We start from the raw sequence: 13,661 nt of genomic DNA on the forward strand, positions 1-13,661 counted from the left end.
TAAATACTCATTTGGGAGCAATTTGGGGTTAATTGTCTTGCTCAAGGACACATCGACATATGACCCGGAGCAGCCGGGGATTGACCCACCGACCTTCCGACTGGTGTACAACCTGCTCTACCCTCTTACTCTACAGCCGCCCTGTTACTGTTATTGTTATACATTGAATATAATATGAAATATCCATAAAATACAGTATGTCACTTAGCTGGGGTTGTCAGTTTAGTCAATGACAGAGGGTGAGGAAAAAGGTTGGGAACCACTGCTTATTTTGCTTTTGCAAATTTAAGTGATGAAAGTGAGGACAATTTTGGAAAACGAGGAAGTTTTAAAGTGAAGTCATTTCTGAAAAGTTAAAACATTTTATGTTTTCACTTTTGTGACTGAGATATTTCATAATGCCGCCTATATTTTATGTCAGTGGCTCCCTTTACATTTTTGGAAAGTGAGAACATTTAAGAAAGTGAGGACATTTTTGAAATGGGAACATTTGAGGGAACAAATTGAGGACTTTTTTATGTTCTCAATTTTGTGTGCAAGATATTTCATAATTTATGATGGTTTCTCTGCAGATGACAATAAACTTGAGCTTTAGAATGTTAAGGAAAGTTTGGTCTTTGTTTATTCAAAAGGCTGATTTACAGTTAAAACTTGGTTTAGATTAAGGTCAAAGAGGGTCCTCACAAGTGTAGGAATACAACGTGTGTGTTGGTTCCAGCTGGTCTCTGAACACAGGCTGCTTTGTCCAGATCTGAAGCTGAAGCCAAGACCGACCAGCCATGACACGCACGCACGCACGCACGCACGCACGCACGCACGCACGCACGCACGCACGCACGCACGCACACACAGGCGGCGATGTCATCATTTATGAAGTAAAGAAATGAGAGAGAGAAATCACTACCTGCTTTCTGATTGGCTGCTCATGAGGGTGTTGACGTATAGAGACTGAATGAACTGTGATGTATGAGATTATATACAAAACAAATACAAAACCCGACTATACAGTCATACTGTGAATCACTTTCTGCTGAGAACTGCTGACAGTGAGCTCTGTGGACTTTTTTCTGGAAACATATATCACTGCTGAGTTTTCTTTTTAAAAACTGCTTTTTTAATGCTAAAACCCTGAAAATGAAATTCTATGCAGCTCCTTTGCATTAAGGCAGCAGCAGAAACATCAACAGCTGATATCAGTACATCAACAGATAGAAACAGAAGTTACCAGCAGAGAGATGTAGGAAAATAGGTTTGATTTTGATTGTTTGTTTCACAATTTGGGTAAACTTAATAAGTAAAAATAACACAAACAAAAAAAGCTCTAATGTTCTTGGAGTGTTTATAGATCTGTCACTCCATTAAAATATTTATTTATAATATAATATAACATAATATAATATATACATTATTTCGTGATTAATTGCACATTTTGTATCTGTTCAAAATGTACCTTTAAGGGAGATTTATCAAGTATATTTTACTCTCATCAACATGGGAGTGGACAAATATGCTTGCTTTATGAAAATGTATATATTGGAAATCAATTAATAACACAAAACAATGACAGATATTGATCCAGAAACCCTCACAGGTACTGCATTTAGCATAAAACAATATGCTCCGATCATAACATGGCAAACTGCAGCCCAACAGGCAACAACAGCTGTCAGTGTGTCAGTGTGCTGACTTGACTATGACTTGCCCCAAACTGCATGTGATTATCATAAAGTGGGTATGTCTGTAGAGAGGAGACTCGTGGGTACCCATAGAACCCATTTACATTCACATATCTGGAGGTCAGAGGTCAAGGGACCCCCTTGAAAATGGCCATGACAATTTTTCCTCGTCAACATTTAGCGTACGTTTGGAGCGTTATTTAGTCACCTTTGTGACAAGCCAGTATGACATGGTTGGTACCAGAGGTCTAATTCATTAGGTTCTCTAGTTTCATATGATACCAGTATCTTCACTCGAGCTTTAAAACTGAGCCCGCTACAACCTAGAAATCGCAAGTTGCATTAATGCATTAAAGAAGTTGGTCGCATTAAAACTAATTTGTGTTTAACGTGTTTTCACGTCAACTTTGACAGCCTAAATTACAATCCTTCATTTAAATCCATCTTTACATTCAACTGCTATCGCTGGAAAAAGAATGAGGTTTGATATCATGACAATCTTAAGGATTATATATTAAAACAAATCTTTCACCTGAGGTCTCCACAGGCCCAAGTTTTAGACATTGTGTTCTGAGTTAAGGTGGTGGGCGGGGGGGTTTAAAGGAGCTTTAGCCGGATGAACCCTGCCTGTCAGCCAACAGCTCAGCTCTCCAACCCTAAAATCTGTCCTGACTACAGCACCTCCTTCTACAAGTACAACCATCCATCTAAATGCATCTATCCATCCACCTATATATCCGTCTGTCTGCCCATATGTTACCTGTCTCATCTGATCTTTAACTTTTCTTCTTAGTGACTGTCTGAGTGGCCCCATTTAGGACTGGAGGAGCCTATATGTTGGGCCCTGGATGCTAGTATGCTACTTTAGAAAAATGCATACTGAGGTTTTTTTTTTCTTTTTTTGCAGAACTCAAATTTGAAGACAGAAAACCTAAACGTCTGCTAGCTGCAGCTGATTAAATCACCTGGAAACAGTTCGGTCATTTCCACCAATGATCAACCAGCGGTGAGCAGCTGAAAATGAGAAGCTGCTTCTTTCTCAAATCAGGGAGTTGTTGTTCCAAAAATGATTATGAATTTGGCAAAGCTCCCACTGTTATCATTACAAACAACGTATGTGCTGCAGAAGAGCTCAAAGCTTCAGGGGCAGAACAACGTCAACTGAGAGGGAAGACAAACAGGTAAATAATTGTGTGTCTGTTTGCTTGATTGAGAGGGGTCTCAGCCCCTCAGCCATGGTGGCACATTAGGCTTTTCTTGCACCAGTTACTGCCAAGATGGTGGCAAGTAGGGAACACGTGCTATAGGATAAACCTCCTGTGTGATGGGAACGATGGTAATTTGCTCCCAGTGGAACCAGAGGACAGCTCAGATGAGGAGCTCTGGTAAGAGATGATACTGAAGCTCAAAACTGCTCCACAACCAGAGCTATCATTTATCTCCATTAGGAGGCCACTGGAGGCCCCCTGGAGGCCCCCTGGAGGCCCCCTGGAGGCCCCCTGGTGGCCCCCTGGTGGCCCCATAGAGGCCCCTGGTGGCCCCCTAGAGGCCCCCTGGTGGCCCCTGACACTTCAGATCCACAGCACCTACTGCTGCTCTCTGCCTGACTGTCTCCTGCCAAAAGAAAACGCTGATCCTGACCCGACTACAGAACAGCAACACTTAGAGTAAGACCTCATACTCATCATCTGCCTTTAGAAACTGCCAGGAAGCAATGAAAGGAAGGAAGGAAAGTGAAGGAACAGAATCAGGACAGCTGATGGATGAACTACTGTTGGTTTAGTTTTGAACTGTAAAATATATTTCTTTATATAAATCAATTCAGCTGCATTTCATGTGTTAAAGGAAATAAAAAGCATGGAAACAATCAGGCATTCAATTAATGGAGCATGAAATCTTAGATTTAGACAATTGAATATAGACAACTTAAAGACCTTATTAATGCAAACCAGAATGGAAAGTAAGACAAATATTTTATATACATATATATATATGTATATATATATGGAGGAGACTCCCGGAGGAGTGAGGAACATACAGTAGCTGTCTCCTCAAAATGAAGCTGAAGGGAGCGAGGACGGGCCCGTTTAGTTAATATATATCCCCTCCATCCTTAGATGAGGAGGTAAGATGCCAATGAGGAAAGTGAGGAGCCACATTAGCCGTATGGAAATCACACACACACACACGCACACGCACACGCACATGCACATGCACGCGGCCTCGGGCACAACGCATCTTATTCCATCTGATAACATGTAAATAACCTTTAAGTGTTAATTCCTCATTTCTTATCATACAGTTCAAATGCTGTAAAGAGGAAAACAGATAATGATTTTCACCACACACACACACACATACATACAGGCCCCCTGGGCAGATACTATATGTGCAGGCTGACATGGATGTAGACCAACAGGGAGATAACCTGGAGCCCTCCCCCCCTTCACCGCCTCAGCTGGGTCTGACTGAGGAGGAGGAGGGAGGAGCAGCTGAGGAGGAGGCAGAGGTCTTGGAGGTGGAGCGCTGCCTAAAGTGCTGAAGCAGGGTGGGGGAGAAAAACTCAACAGACCAGGGCTTCCCAAATCTACTCCCCAGACAGCGACGAGTCGAAATATGAAATCTTTTAGTCACTAGAAAAATCAGAGAAAGTTGAGTTTAAAATGATTTAACTCATTTCAGGACTCCTGTGGGGACTTTAAATCAAAATATATCATCCCCCTCCCAAATGAAGACGTCTCTGTTAATCAGGAGCAAATTCAATGTGTCTCAAGAATCTGTACTGTAGCTGAGACTCCGGTGCAATCCATGAAAGTCTGTCTGTATGATAAACCAGTGGTTTTCAAAGGTGGGTCAGGGGACCCCCAGGGGTCCTTGAGAGGGTTCCAGGTGGTCCCCAGCAAAAAGGGGAATCATTTATTTTCACTATAATTCCATCCATAAGTAACACAATGACAGAATGTAGGACTATTTTGGTTACGGGTTTAATACACTTTCTGTAATAAAACACCTTAAAGCAAAAATGCTATCAGACAGGGAACGCTGGGACACAATCTTATCAAATGGGGGTCCGTGGTCTAATTTCTGCCAGTTTAGGGGTCCTTGACGTGAAAAACTTTGGGAACCATTGTGTTAGACTAACAGCACTGTTGTTTGTCTTTGTTCATTAAAGGTTCTCTGTACGGAATTCAGAGCATATATTTATATGTATATAGTATAACGCAGCATATTTGCCCACTCCCATGCTGATAAGAGTATTAAATACTTGATAAATCTCCCTTTAAAGTACATTTTGAACAGATAAAAAAAATGTGCGATTAATCACGATTAACTATGGACAAGTCTCGACAGCAGCTGTCAATCACTGCTCGCGAAACTCGCAAACTTAAACTATCAACAAACAGTCAAACTAGGCAGCGCTGATCAAATATGAATCAAGATTCTGTTACTGTAATGCCTATTTCTCTCCTCATATGTTTTGAGGAACATATTTTAGTGTACTGTTTAGCTGTAAAATGAGAAAGTTTGTGACCCGACCGTCATGTTGAAAACAGTCGAGCCAAAACCAAGCACCACCCATTTAATCACTGTGGCTATTGTTTAGGCCATCTCCTGCTAGTTATATTTACAAAAAATGGCAGCACTAATAATTACAGTTACACAATTATAACATCTGGAATACCCAGCAGAACCATGACGAAGAAAAACCGTGATGAAAAAGCTGATGGTGGTGATGCTGTGCAGTAAGGACAACCACTTCCATACGTACTGTACACAATTCCTGCCAAAAATGTCAGTTTCTTGGATCTTTGCTCATCTGACACTAAATATGATTTCATAAAATCTCACCATCTATTCCTGCCTTTTCATGCTACTGTAACAACCTGAGATGAGATGTTATACAGTAAGTTACCAAAGTTTATTCAGACGCCACCTTCTGCACCATTTTTACATTAACTTCACCATGACTGAAACAAACCTTGGGCCTGAACTTTCATCCATCCTGCTACTGTCTTCACATGACAGCTAAACCAAATCTGGATGAAACACTTTTCACATGTTGCTTCCAGACATGGCAAACATTTGGCAAAGTGTTTTATGTTTGAGAGAGGAAGAGATCAGATTTGGGAGCAACATGTCAGAGTAGAATGTGATTTTTCCTTCTAAATCCTGCCTAAATACTCCAGTTACCAGCCTTTTTGTCGAGTTGACAGCATTAAAAGCGATTTCCTCACATATGGCTTTCTTTCTTGGGACAGTAGAGTGCTCCCTTGTACTCCCAAAATTGTACATGTCTTCTTCAACCAATATTTCAGGCTTGAAATTCAGACTTTATACTTTCCTTCAAGACTGAGGACTGAACGTCCAAGACCTCATCCACATCCACGTTTCCTCTAGGACTACAAAGGCTTCGCAGTTTTGCTTAAAAATGTACTAACTTTTACTCAAAATCATTGACTGTATGTGCTGTATATTGTTTTGTCTGAATGGTTGAAAAATAATCGCCATAGAGACACAGACAGACAGACAGACAGACAGACAGACAGGATGTTGTGGGTGCAGCAGCAGCTGGAGAAGGACGAAGGTGCTGCTGTTACCTGGTAATCGAGGATGCTGAAGCCGAGGCCTTTGTCTCTCTCCTTCTGCAGCTCCAGCACCTGAACATCTGGAGACCACTGAGCCAGCTCCCCTTCATCTTCATCTTCATCCTGCTCATCTTCCTCCTCCTGGTTGTGTTGAGTCTCCATCAGCACCTCCTCCACAGGGGAAACCTGCTCCTGACACACAACAGTGACAACAGACTCTTAATACTAGTGTAGAAATATTCAAAGGAGAAGCAGATCGTAATCTGCCAACTGGCTGTATCAAAAAGCAGTACTTTTATTATTGTTATTGTTATTCTTATTCTTATTTTCCTACTGGAATGCACTCCTACTCCTCACACACACATACCTAGCAGGCTATTTTCATGAATGATGATGAGATTCTGGTATAAAATTTAAATATTAAGTTAAACAAATATTGCAATATTGCGGCCACACATTTTTGTATTTCTTTTGTAAAATGTCCAATTAAGATGACAAAAAAATACGCTTGTAATTAACTTAACAAATTATATATTTTGTGATAAAAAAAACAATGTCACAGAATTATCCATAATCTTTAAATTTGACCTATAACAGTGTTTTTTTCATCTGAAATTCAAAATCTAATTTGCAAATGAATCTAAAATAATTTCTTTTAACTCTGATGCCATAATGTGTCTGCGTCCTTCAGCTTCGACTGCAAAATGTCGTGCCACAAATTTAAACTTTTAATGAAGAAGTTCTTTTGCATTTTCACTTTCATAAGTGTTCAATGTCTAATGTGCATACGTGTACATGACGTCATGCGTGTGCAGTTAATCACCGGAGATGGAGTGAGATAGGTTGCCTGTCTAACTGCCTGCTGCTGTTCAGTGACGCTCTCTCTCAGTTCGGTCGGACTGCAGAGCATCGACGACAGCTTCAGCTCGATCTGAACAAACACAACACGACGCAGGGGGTCAAATGTATGGTTCACACATATTATATACTTTATACTGCATAGTGACAACATGATCATAATGTGTTTTCAAAACAAATTGTAATTAAAAACAAAACTAATGAGTTATTGAAGTTGTACACATGTAAAGACCTTTACAACAGTAGAACAAAGTGAATTGAAGTAAACATAAATCTGATTATCTTGCACATGATTTTACACATAGTAAATATTCTGATTAATACTTTGATATTGAGTGTGTGTTCCTTGACGCGCTCACCTCCTCCAAACTGGGTTGTGACTGTCTTACTGGTCCAGGTCCAGGTCGTAGTACTGGTTCAGGTCCTGGTTCAGATTCAGATTCAGATTCTGGTTCCAGGTCAGAGGTCAGGTGTCGGCAGCAGACCAGAGTGAACGGAGGAGGCACTTCTTTGAGGAACGACACCACTTCCCGACGAGACTTACCGTAGAGCTGAACGTCATTCCCCTACACACACAAACACACACAAACACAAACACACACCAAACTACATATAAATTACAGACAATTTTACTTAAAAATATACCCCCTTATTTCCTATGATATAGAGCTACAGAAGTCCTCCCAGCTCACTGGTTTAATGCAAACTCTGATTAGTTTTATGCGGTGCTGTATGCTTTAAGCTTTCCCTGATTCAACTGGAGAAATGTGTGGTTCATCAGAGAATAAATTAAATTTATTTGATTAAATAAAATGTACCAATGTGCAAAGTGAATAACATGGATGATGGCTGACTAAATCAGCTTTATTGGGTCATGAAAGTCCTGTAAATTGTGACACGATTAGTTACAGTATAGTATATACTGTGTAGTATTATGCTATACTTTACATATATATAGTATACAGACGTAGGCAAAGTTGTTGGTACCCTTCCGTTAAAGAGAGAAAAACCCACAATGGTCACTGAAATAACTTGAAACTGACAAAAGTAATAATAAATAAAAATTTACTGAAAATGAACTAATGAAAATCAGACATTGTTTTTGAATTGTGGTTCAACAGAATCATTTTAAAAAACAAACTAATGAAACTGACCTGGACAAAAAATGATGGTACCCCTAGAAAAGATGTAAAATAATGTGACCATAGGGACATGTTAAACTAAGGTGTGTCCTGTAAATAGCATCACAGGTATCTTCAAACTTGTAATCAGTCAGTCTGCCTATTTAAAGGGTGAAAAGTAGTCACTGTGCTGTTTGGCATCATGGTGTGTACCACACTGAACATGGACCACAGAAAGCTAAGGAGAGAGTTGTCTCAGGAGATTAGAAAGAACATTATAGACCTTCATGTTAAAGGTAAAGGCTATAAGACCATCTCCAAGCAGCTTGATGTTCCTGTGACTACAGTTGCACATATTATTCAGAAGTTTAAGGTCCATGGGACTGTAGCCAACCTCCCTGGACGTGGCCGCAAGAGGAAAATTGATGACAAATCGAAGAGACGGATAATACGAATGGTAACCAAAGAGCCCAGAACAACTTCCAAAGAGATTAGAGGTGAACTCCAAGGTCAAGGTACATCAGTGTCCGATTGCACCATCCGTCACTGTTTGAGCCAAAGTGGACTTAATGGAAGACGACCCAGGAGGACACCAAATCATAAAAAAGCGAGACTGGAATTTGCCAAAATGCATATTGACAAGCCACAAAGCTTCTGGGAGAATGCCCTTTGGACAGATGAGACAAAACTGGAGCTTTTTGGCAAGTCACATCAGCTCTATGTTCACAGACGAAGAGATGAAGCATCCAAAGAAAAGAACACTGTACCTAATGTGAAACATGGAGGAGGCTCGGTTATGTTATGGGGCTGCTTTGCTGCATCTGGCACAGGGTGTCTTGAATCTGTGCAGGGTACAATGAAATCTGAAGACTATCAAGGCATTCTGGAGCGAAATGTGCTGCCCAGTGTCAGAAAGCTTGGTTTCAGTTGCAGGTCATGGGTCCTCCAACAGGATAATGACCCAAAACACAGCTAAAAACACCCAAGAATGGCTAAGAACTAAACATTGGACTGTTCTGAAGTGGCCTTCTATGAGCCCTGATCTAAATCCTATTGAACATCTGTGGAAGGAGCTGAAACATGCAGTCTGGAGAAGGCACCCTTCAAACCTGAGACAGCTGGAGCAGTTTGCTCACGAGGAGTGGGCCAACATACCTGTTGACAGGTGCAGAAGTCTCATTGAGAGTTACAGAAATCACTTGATTGCAGTGATTGCCTCAAAAGGTTGTGCAACAAAATATTAAGTTAAGGGTACTATCATTTTTGTCCAGGCCAGTTTCATTAGTTTGTTTTTTAAAATGATTCTGTTGAACCACAATTCAAAAGCAATGTCTGATTTTCATTAGTTAATTTTCAGTAAATTTTTATTTATTATTACTTTTGTCAGTTTCAAGTTATTTCAGTGACCATTGTGGGTTTTTCTTTCTTTAACGGAAGGGTACCAACAACTTTGCCTACGTCTGTATGTACATCCACTGTAGTTTACTGTTGGACTGTCGTGACTCAAGATGGCCATCTGGCTCTGAGATTTAATTTTTTTGGTGATATCTCCTAACCTTAAGGTCGTCCATACATTAGTAGAGAGGCAGCTTCAATAGACATGCAGTAAAGATCATCAGGATCAGCAGCTATAAAAAGTTGGGTAATATCAGCTTAACAGTGACGATTAATACTGCACTTGTTGCTTCATGACGACGTCACGTGGTGACATATAAAGACCTGGATCCAGGATGGAGCCTTGTGGGACTCCGCATGAAGTTTTTAGGCGCGTTTACATCACCTGGTTTGGAGCGAATTAACTTACTGTAGTTACTGTAGTTTGGTCAGAAGTCGGCGCTATAGGCTATGCATGGCTGTAATCCACCAGTAAACAGAGTAGAAGAAGTACAGGTTGCAAACCGGAAACAAAACAAGTTGGCTTGGCCGTCTAACTCATGTATGATGTGAAATGGAGAGAGGTCTTCAGGTGGACAAGTTTTAATTGTTCTTTTGTGTCAGCTAGTATTGGCCATGTTTCACGCTGTCCGGAGACAAAGATGAGCATTCACACTAGTGATGGTGAGATGAAGCTTCATGAAGCATTGAAGCTCTCCAGAATTCTCTCCAAATTGGTTTGCAAAAGGGTTCATTTCATGAGGCTTCATCTGGGCTTCATGTGCACACAAAACCCCCTGTTGGTCAAAGAGTGTAAAACAGGCAGATATATTCCAGATGATCTCAATCATGTCATCTGTGATAAAGGTTAATGTATTTTTCACCAGTAAAGGGAAAAATGACTGTTGACAATAAAAACATTTTTTTATTATAATAAATTTCCATGTAGGCTAATCCATTTATATCAACATAATGTATTTTCAAGGCAAGTAGCCTATATTATGATTTTATAACATAAATGTAAAATAAACTATAATTGTCTTGTGAGTAATCCATCGAATGTGTGTACTGGTAAATTAATCAATAATAAAGTTAAGTCAATACTATCATAATAGTGGCAGAAGGAGCAATATTAGTACTCTAAAACTGGAAAGTGGCCGTGGTTTAACCGGGCAAAGGACAGAGAATGTGCTTGTGTAACTACAGGAAAATGATAGATGGGAGACTTTATTTGATTTTATTCAGGAACAATAATTTCTCAACTGTGTTTCGGCTTTGGGCGTCTTCAATGATGTCATTGATCTACGACGATACAAGCCTCGATTCGCGCTTCACAGAAAACTTCCTGGATTATGGAACACACGCTCTGAAGCCACGGTACAGCATGTGACATCGCTAAATCACACGTTATGGGAACATCCGAGAAAAGGCCGACAGCAGAGACAGCTGATCAGTCATGAGAGTCAATGTTCACTACGTTAGAATGTATTCAGCAAAGGCGTTTCTATAATCCATTTAGCGCATCAACTCTTTTTCGGCTAAGTCAAAAACCACCTCAAGCGAGTTTAAAAACTTGTTTTCACAATTGGGGAAGTTTAACCAAATGTTGCTGTTTCCATACAGTTTTTCTAATGCAATACTTCAAAATGTGATAAACATATGTGAATGGAAACACAGCTAATGTGGTTTGATGAACAGGATTTCTTTACCAACAACTGCTGAGCATCTAAAGAAATCCTGAACTCATCATTGTTAAAACACTCTCAAAAATCACCTGCTGGGTCGGTAATGCTGCTCAATGACGCTAAAACAGCAACGCCTGTTGTAGCTGTAATGAATATGTTTGCCAATACAACAGCTCTAACAGCCTGTAACTGTCTAATTTTACATTTCGATGGTATGAAGCTGTTGGAAGGCTTTTTATTTTATTTTTCTCCAGATTTTGACAAAGCTAGGCTAGCTCCCCCTGCTTCCAGTGTCATGGTCTAAAACAGTAAAAGATTTCCAGCATGTGTAAGAAGCATCTGCAAATGAACTAGTCTGACTTCCAGTTGGAGCTGCATTTAGTCCCACAGTGTTGAGTGTACATGTATTTACCTCCAGGAGCTCGTCCTCTGGTCTCAAGACTCCATGTTTGTCCACGGGTCCTCCGGGGATCACAGAGGAGATGTAGTGGTGACCATCGAACGAGTCCAGCTCTACACCGAGACGCACAGTGTGGACGGGCAGCAGCTGTGCACAATGATACAAGACATCAGGAGGAAAATATTAAATAGGATAAATACAGATTATAGAATTCAGTTGTCAAACTACACTAAAGGATGTAGTTTGTGGTGCTGTTGAACTGTACTGTGTTTTACTGAGAGGCCTCAGTAAAGCTGGAAAAAATATTAGAAATACCTCTCAGAATAAAGCACTTGAATTCAACAGCACCAACTTCAGCCTCCAAAATAACCATATGAATATATTACTGTGCTATTTTATGCTTACAACACACAGCACAGCTCCAACACAGCCAGTTTCTCACCTTGGAGGATTTTTGCAGCTCTGCATCGTCTTCAATGACAGGATCCAGCTTCACCACCTGACAACACACATAGAATCATCAGTATTGAACATCCAAGATGGACAGTAGCAGTGAAAATGTGTAAAACTGTGTGATCTCACCAGAACTTGGTACTTTGGTCCGAGAGCCTGCTCCCATTTAGCCCACAGTTCTGCATCTGTAGCTGCAAACACACACACACACACACACACACACACACACACACACACACACACACACACACACACACACACAAACACACACACAAACATAAAGAACAGCCTGTGTAAGCAGCGGAACAGATGTAAAATTACAATTCAGCCATTAAAACACAGCAGCTTCCTACAGCTCATCAACTACAACCTCAGGTACTGTAACACAGCAATGCAAATGAACAAGTAGTACTGCAGCAAAAGTACAGTTGGAAGAGTGGCGGCATGTGTAGTAGTACTTTGCCAGAAGACAAGATATATTATGTAGGGCTGTCAAATCGATTCAAATATTTAATCAAAATTAATCGCATGATTGTCCACAGTTAATCACGATTAATCTCAAATTAATCCGTCTTTTATCCGTTCAAAATGTACCTTAAAGGGACTGTTTGTAAGAATCAGAAATGCTTGTTAACAGCTTCACCTGTGGCCGTTAAGTCAACGAAAGTCAGCGTCCTGTTGCTCGCGCTTGTGCTCGCTCTACATAGACATGAATGAGATTCGCTCAACACAGTGAGGCGACACACGTCAGCTAAAAGCACAATATCACTCTATATTTCAGCTGCTTGGCAGTAATGTTAGCTGACCAGAGGGAGGTCTCTCCATGAATCAATGCTGATCCTAGTGTTGGCTTTTCCTGCTTCAGCCTTCCGACAGCGGCCGGAGGGAACAGGGGAGACACCGGAGTTTTGGTCGGAGACGATAACGTTTCTCTCTGCGGAGCTCCGTCACTTCACAAGACACGGGAAACCTCTGTTGGTCTGGAGGAGCTGCAGCAGTTATTTCTGCACAAACGTCCACTGAACATTCACTAGATATTCTCAGAGCTAAACTAACTCTTCTGCAGTGTGGAGTGTGCGCGCATGCACATGAGAGGTGGAGCGAAAGTGCGAGAACGAGCGCGGTGTGTGAGTGAAGGCAAGCAGGCAGAGGAGCAGAGGAGCAGAGTACAGCAGAGACTCCGGTCCTGGAGACCAAAGCTACGGTCTCCCCCGCGTCCTCCGACCGCGGCCAACACTGTTTAACAGACGGGCTTCACTAGATACAACCAAGAGGTTTTGGTGCTTCACTGGAGTTTGTGTTGGAGTCTGAGTCTGAACAGCGTAGCCACACGCGAGCGCGCATGGGACACCGACCCGGATTGATTTATACGTGTAAGAAGTTACAAACAATCCCTTTATAGGGAGATTTGTCAAGTATTAGTAGTAGTCAGTGTGTCATTGTGCTGACTTGACTATGACTTGCCCCAAACTGCATGTGATTATCATAAAGTGGGCATATCTGTAAAG

General features: G+C 41.1%; 1 protein-coding gene across 1 annotated transcript in view; it reads right to left on the reverse strand.

The window, feature by feature from the left end:
• Window positions 1–13,661, reverse strand: part of patj (PATJ crumbs cell polarity complex component) — a 188,088-nt gene that overhangs the window by 138,850 nt on the left and 35,577 nt on the right. The window contains exons 13-18 of the mRNA XM_037770302.1: window positions 12,283–12,344; window positions 12,143–12,199; window positions 11,713–11,847; window positions 7,480–7,686; window positions 7,086–7,193; window positions 6,275–6,454 (exon numbers count right to left, since the gene is read on the reverse strand). Of these exons, the coding sequence (XP_037626230.1) occupies window positions 6,275–6,454; window positions 7,086–7,193; window positions 7,480–7,686; window positions 11,713–11,847; window positions 12,143–12,199; window positions 12,283–12,344 (749 nt within the window). The remainder of the gene's footprint in view (window positions 1–6,274; window positions 6,455–7,085; window positions 7,194–7,479; window positions 7,687–11,712; window positions 11,848–12,142; window positions 12,200–12,282; window positions 12,345–13,661) is intronic.

This window comes from Sebastes umbrosus, chromosome 5, assembly GCF_015220745.1.
Source record: "Sebastes umbrosus isolate fSebUmb1 chromosome 5, fSebUmb1.pri, whole genome shotgun sequence".
In the NCBI taxonomy this organism is placed as follows: domain Eukaryota; kingdom Metazoa; phylum Chordata; class Actinopteri; order Perciformes; family Sebastidae; genus Sebastes; species Sebastes umbrosus.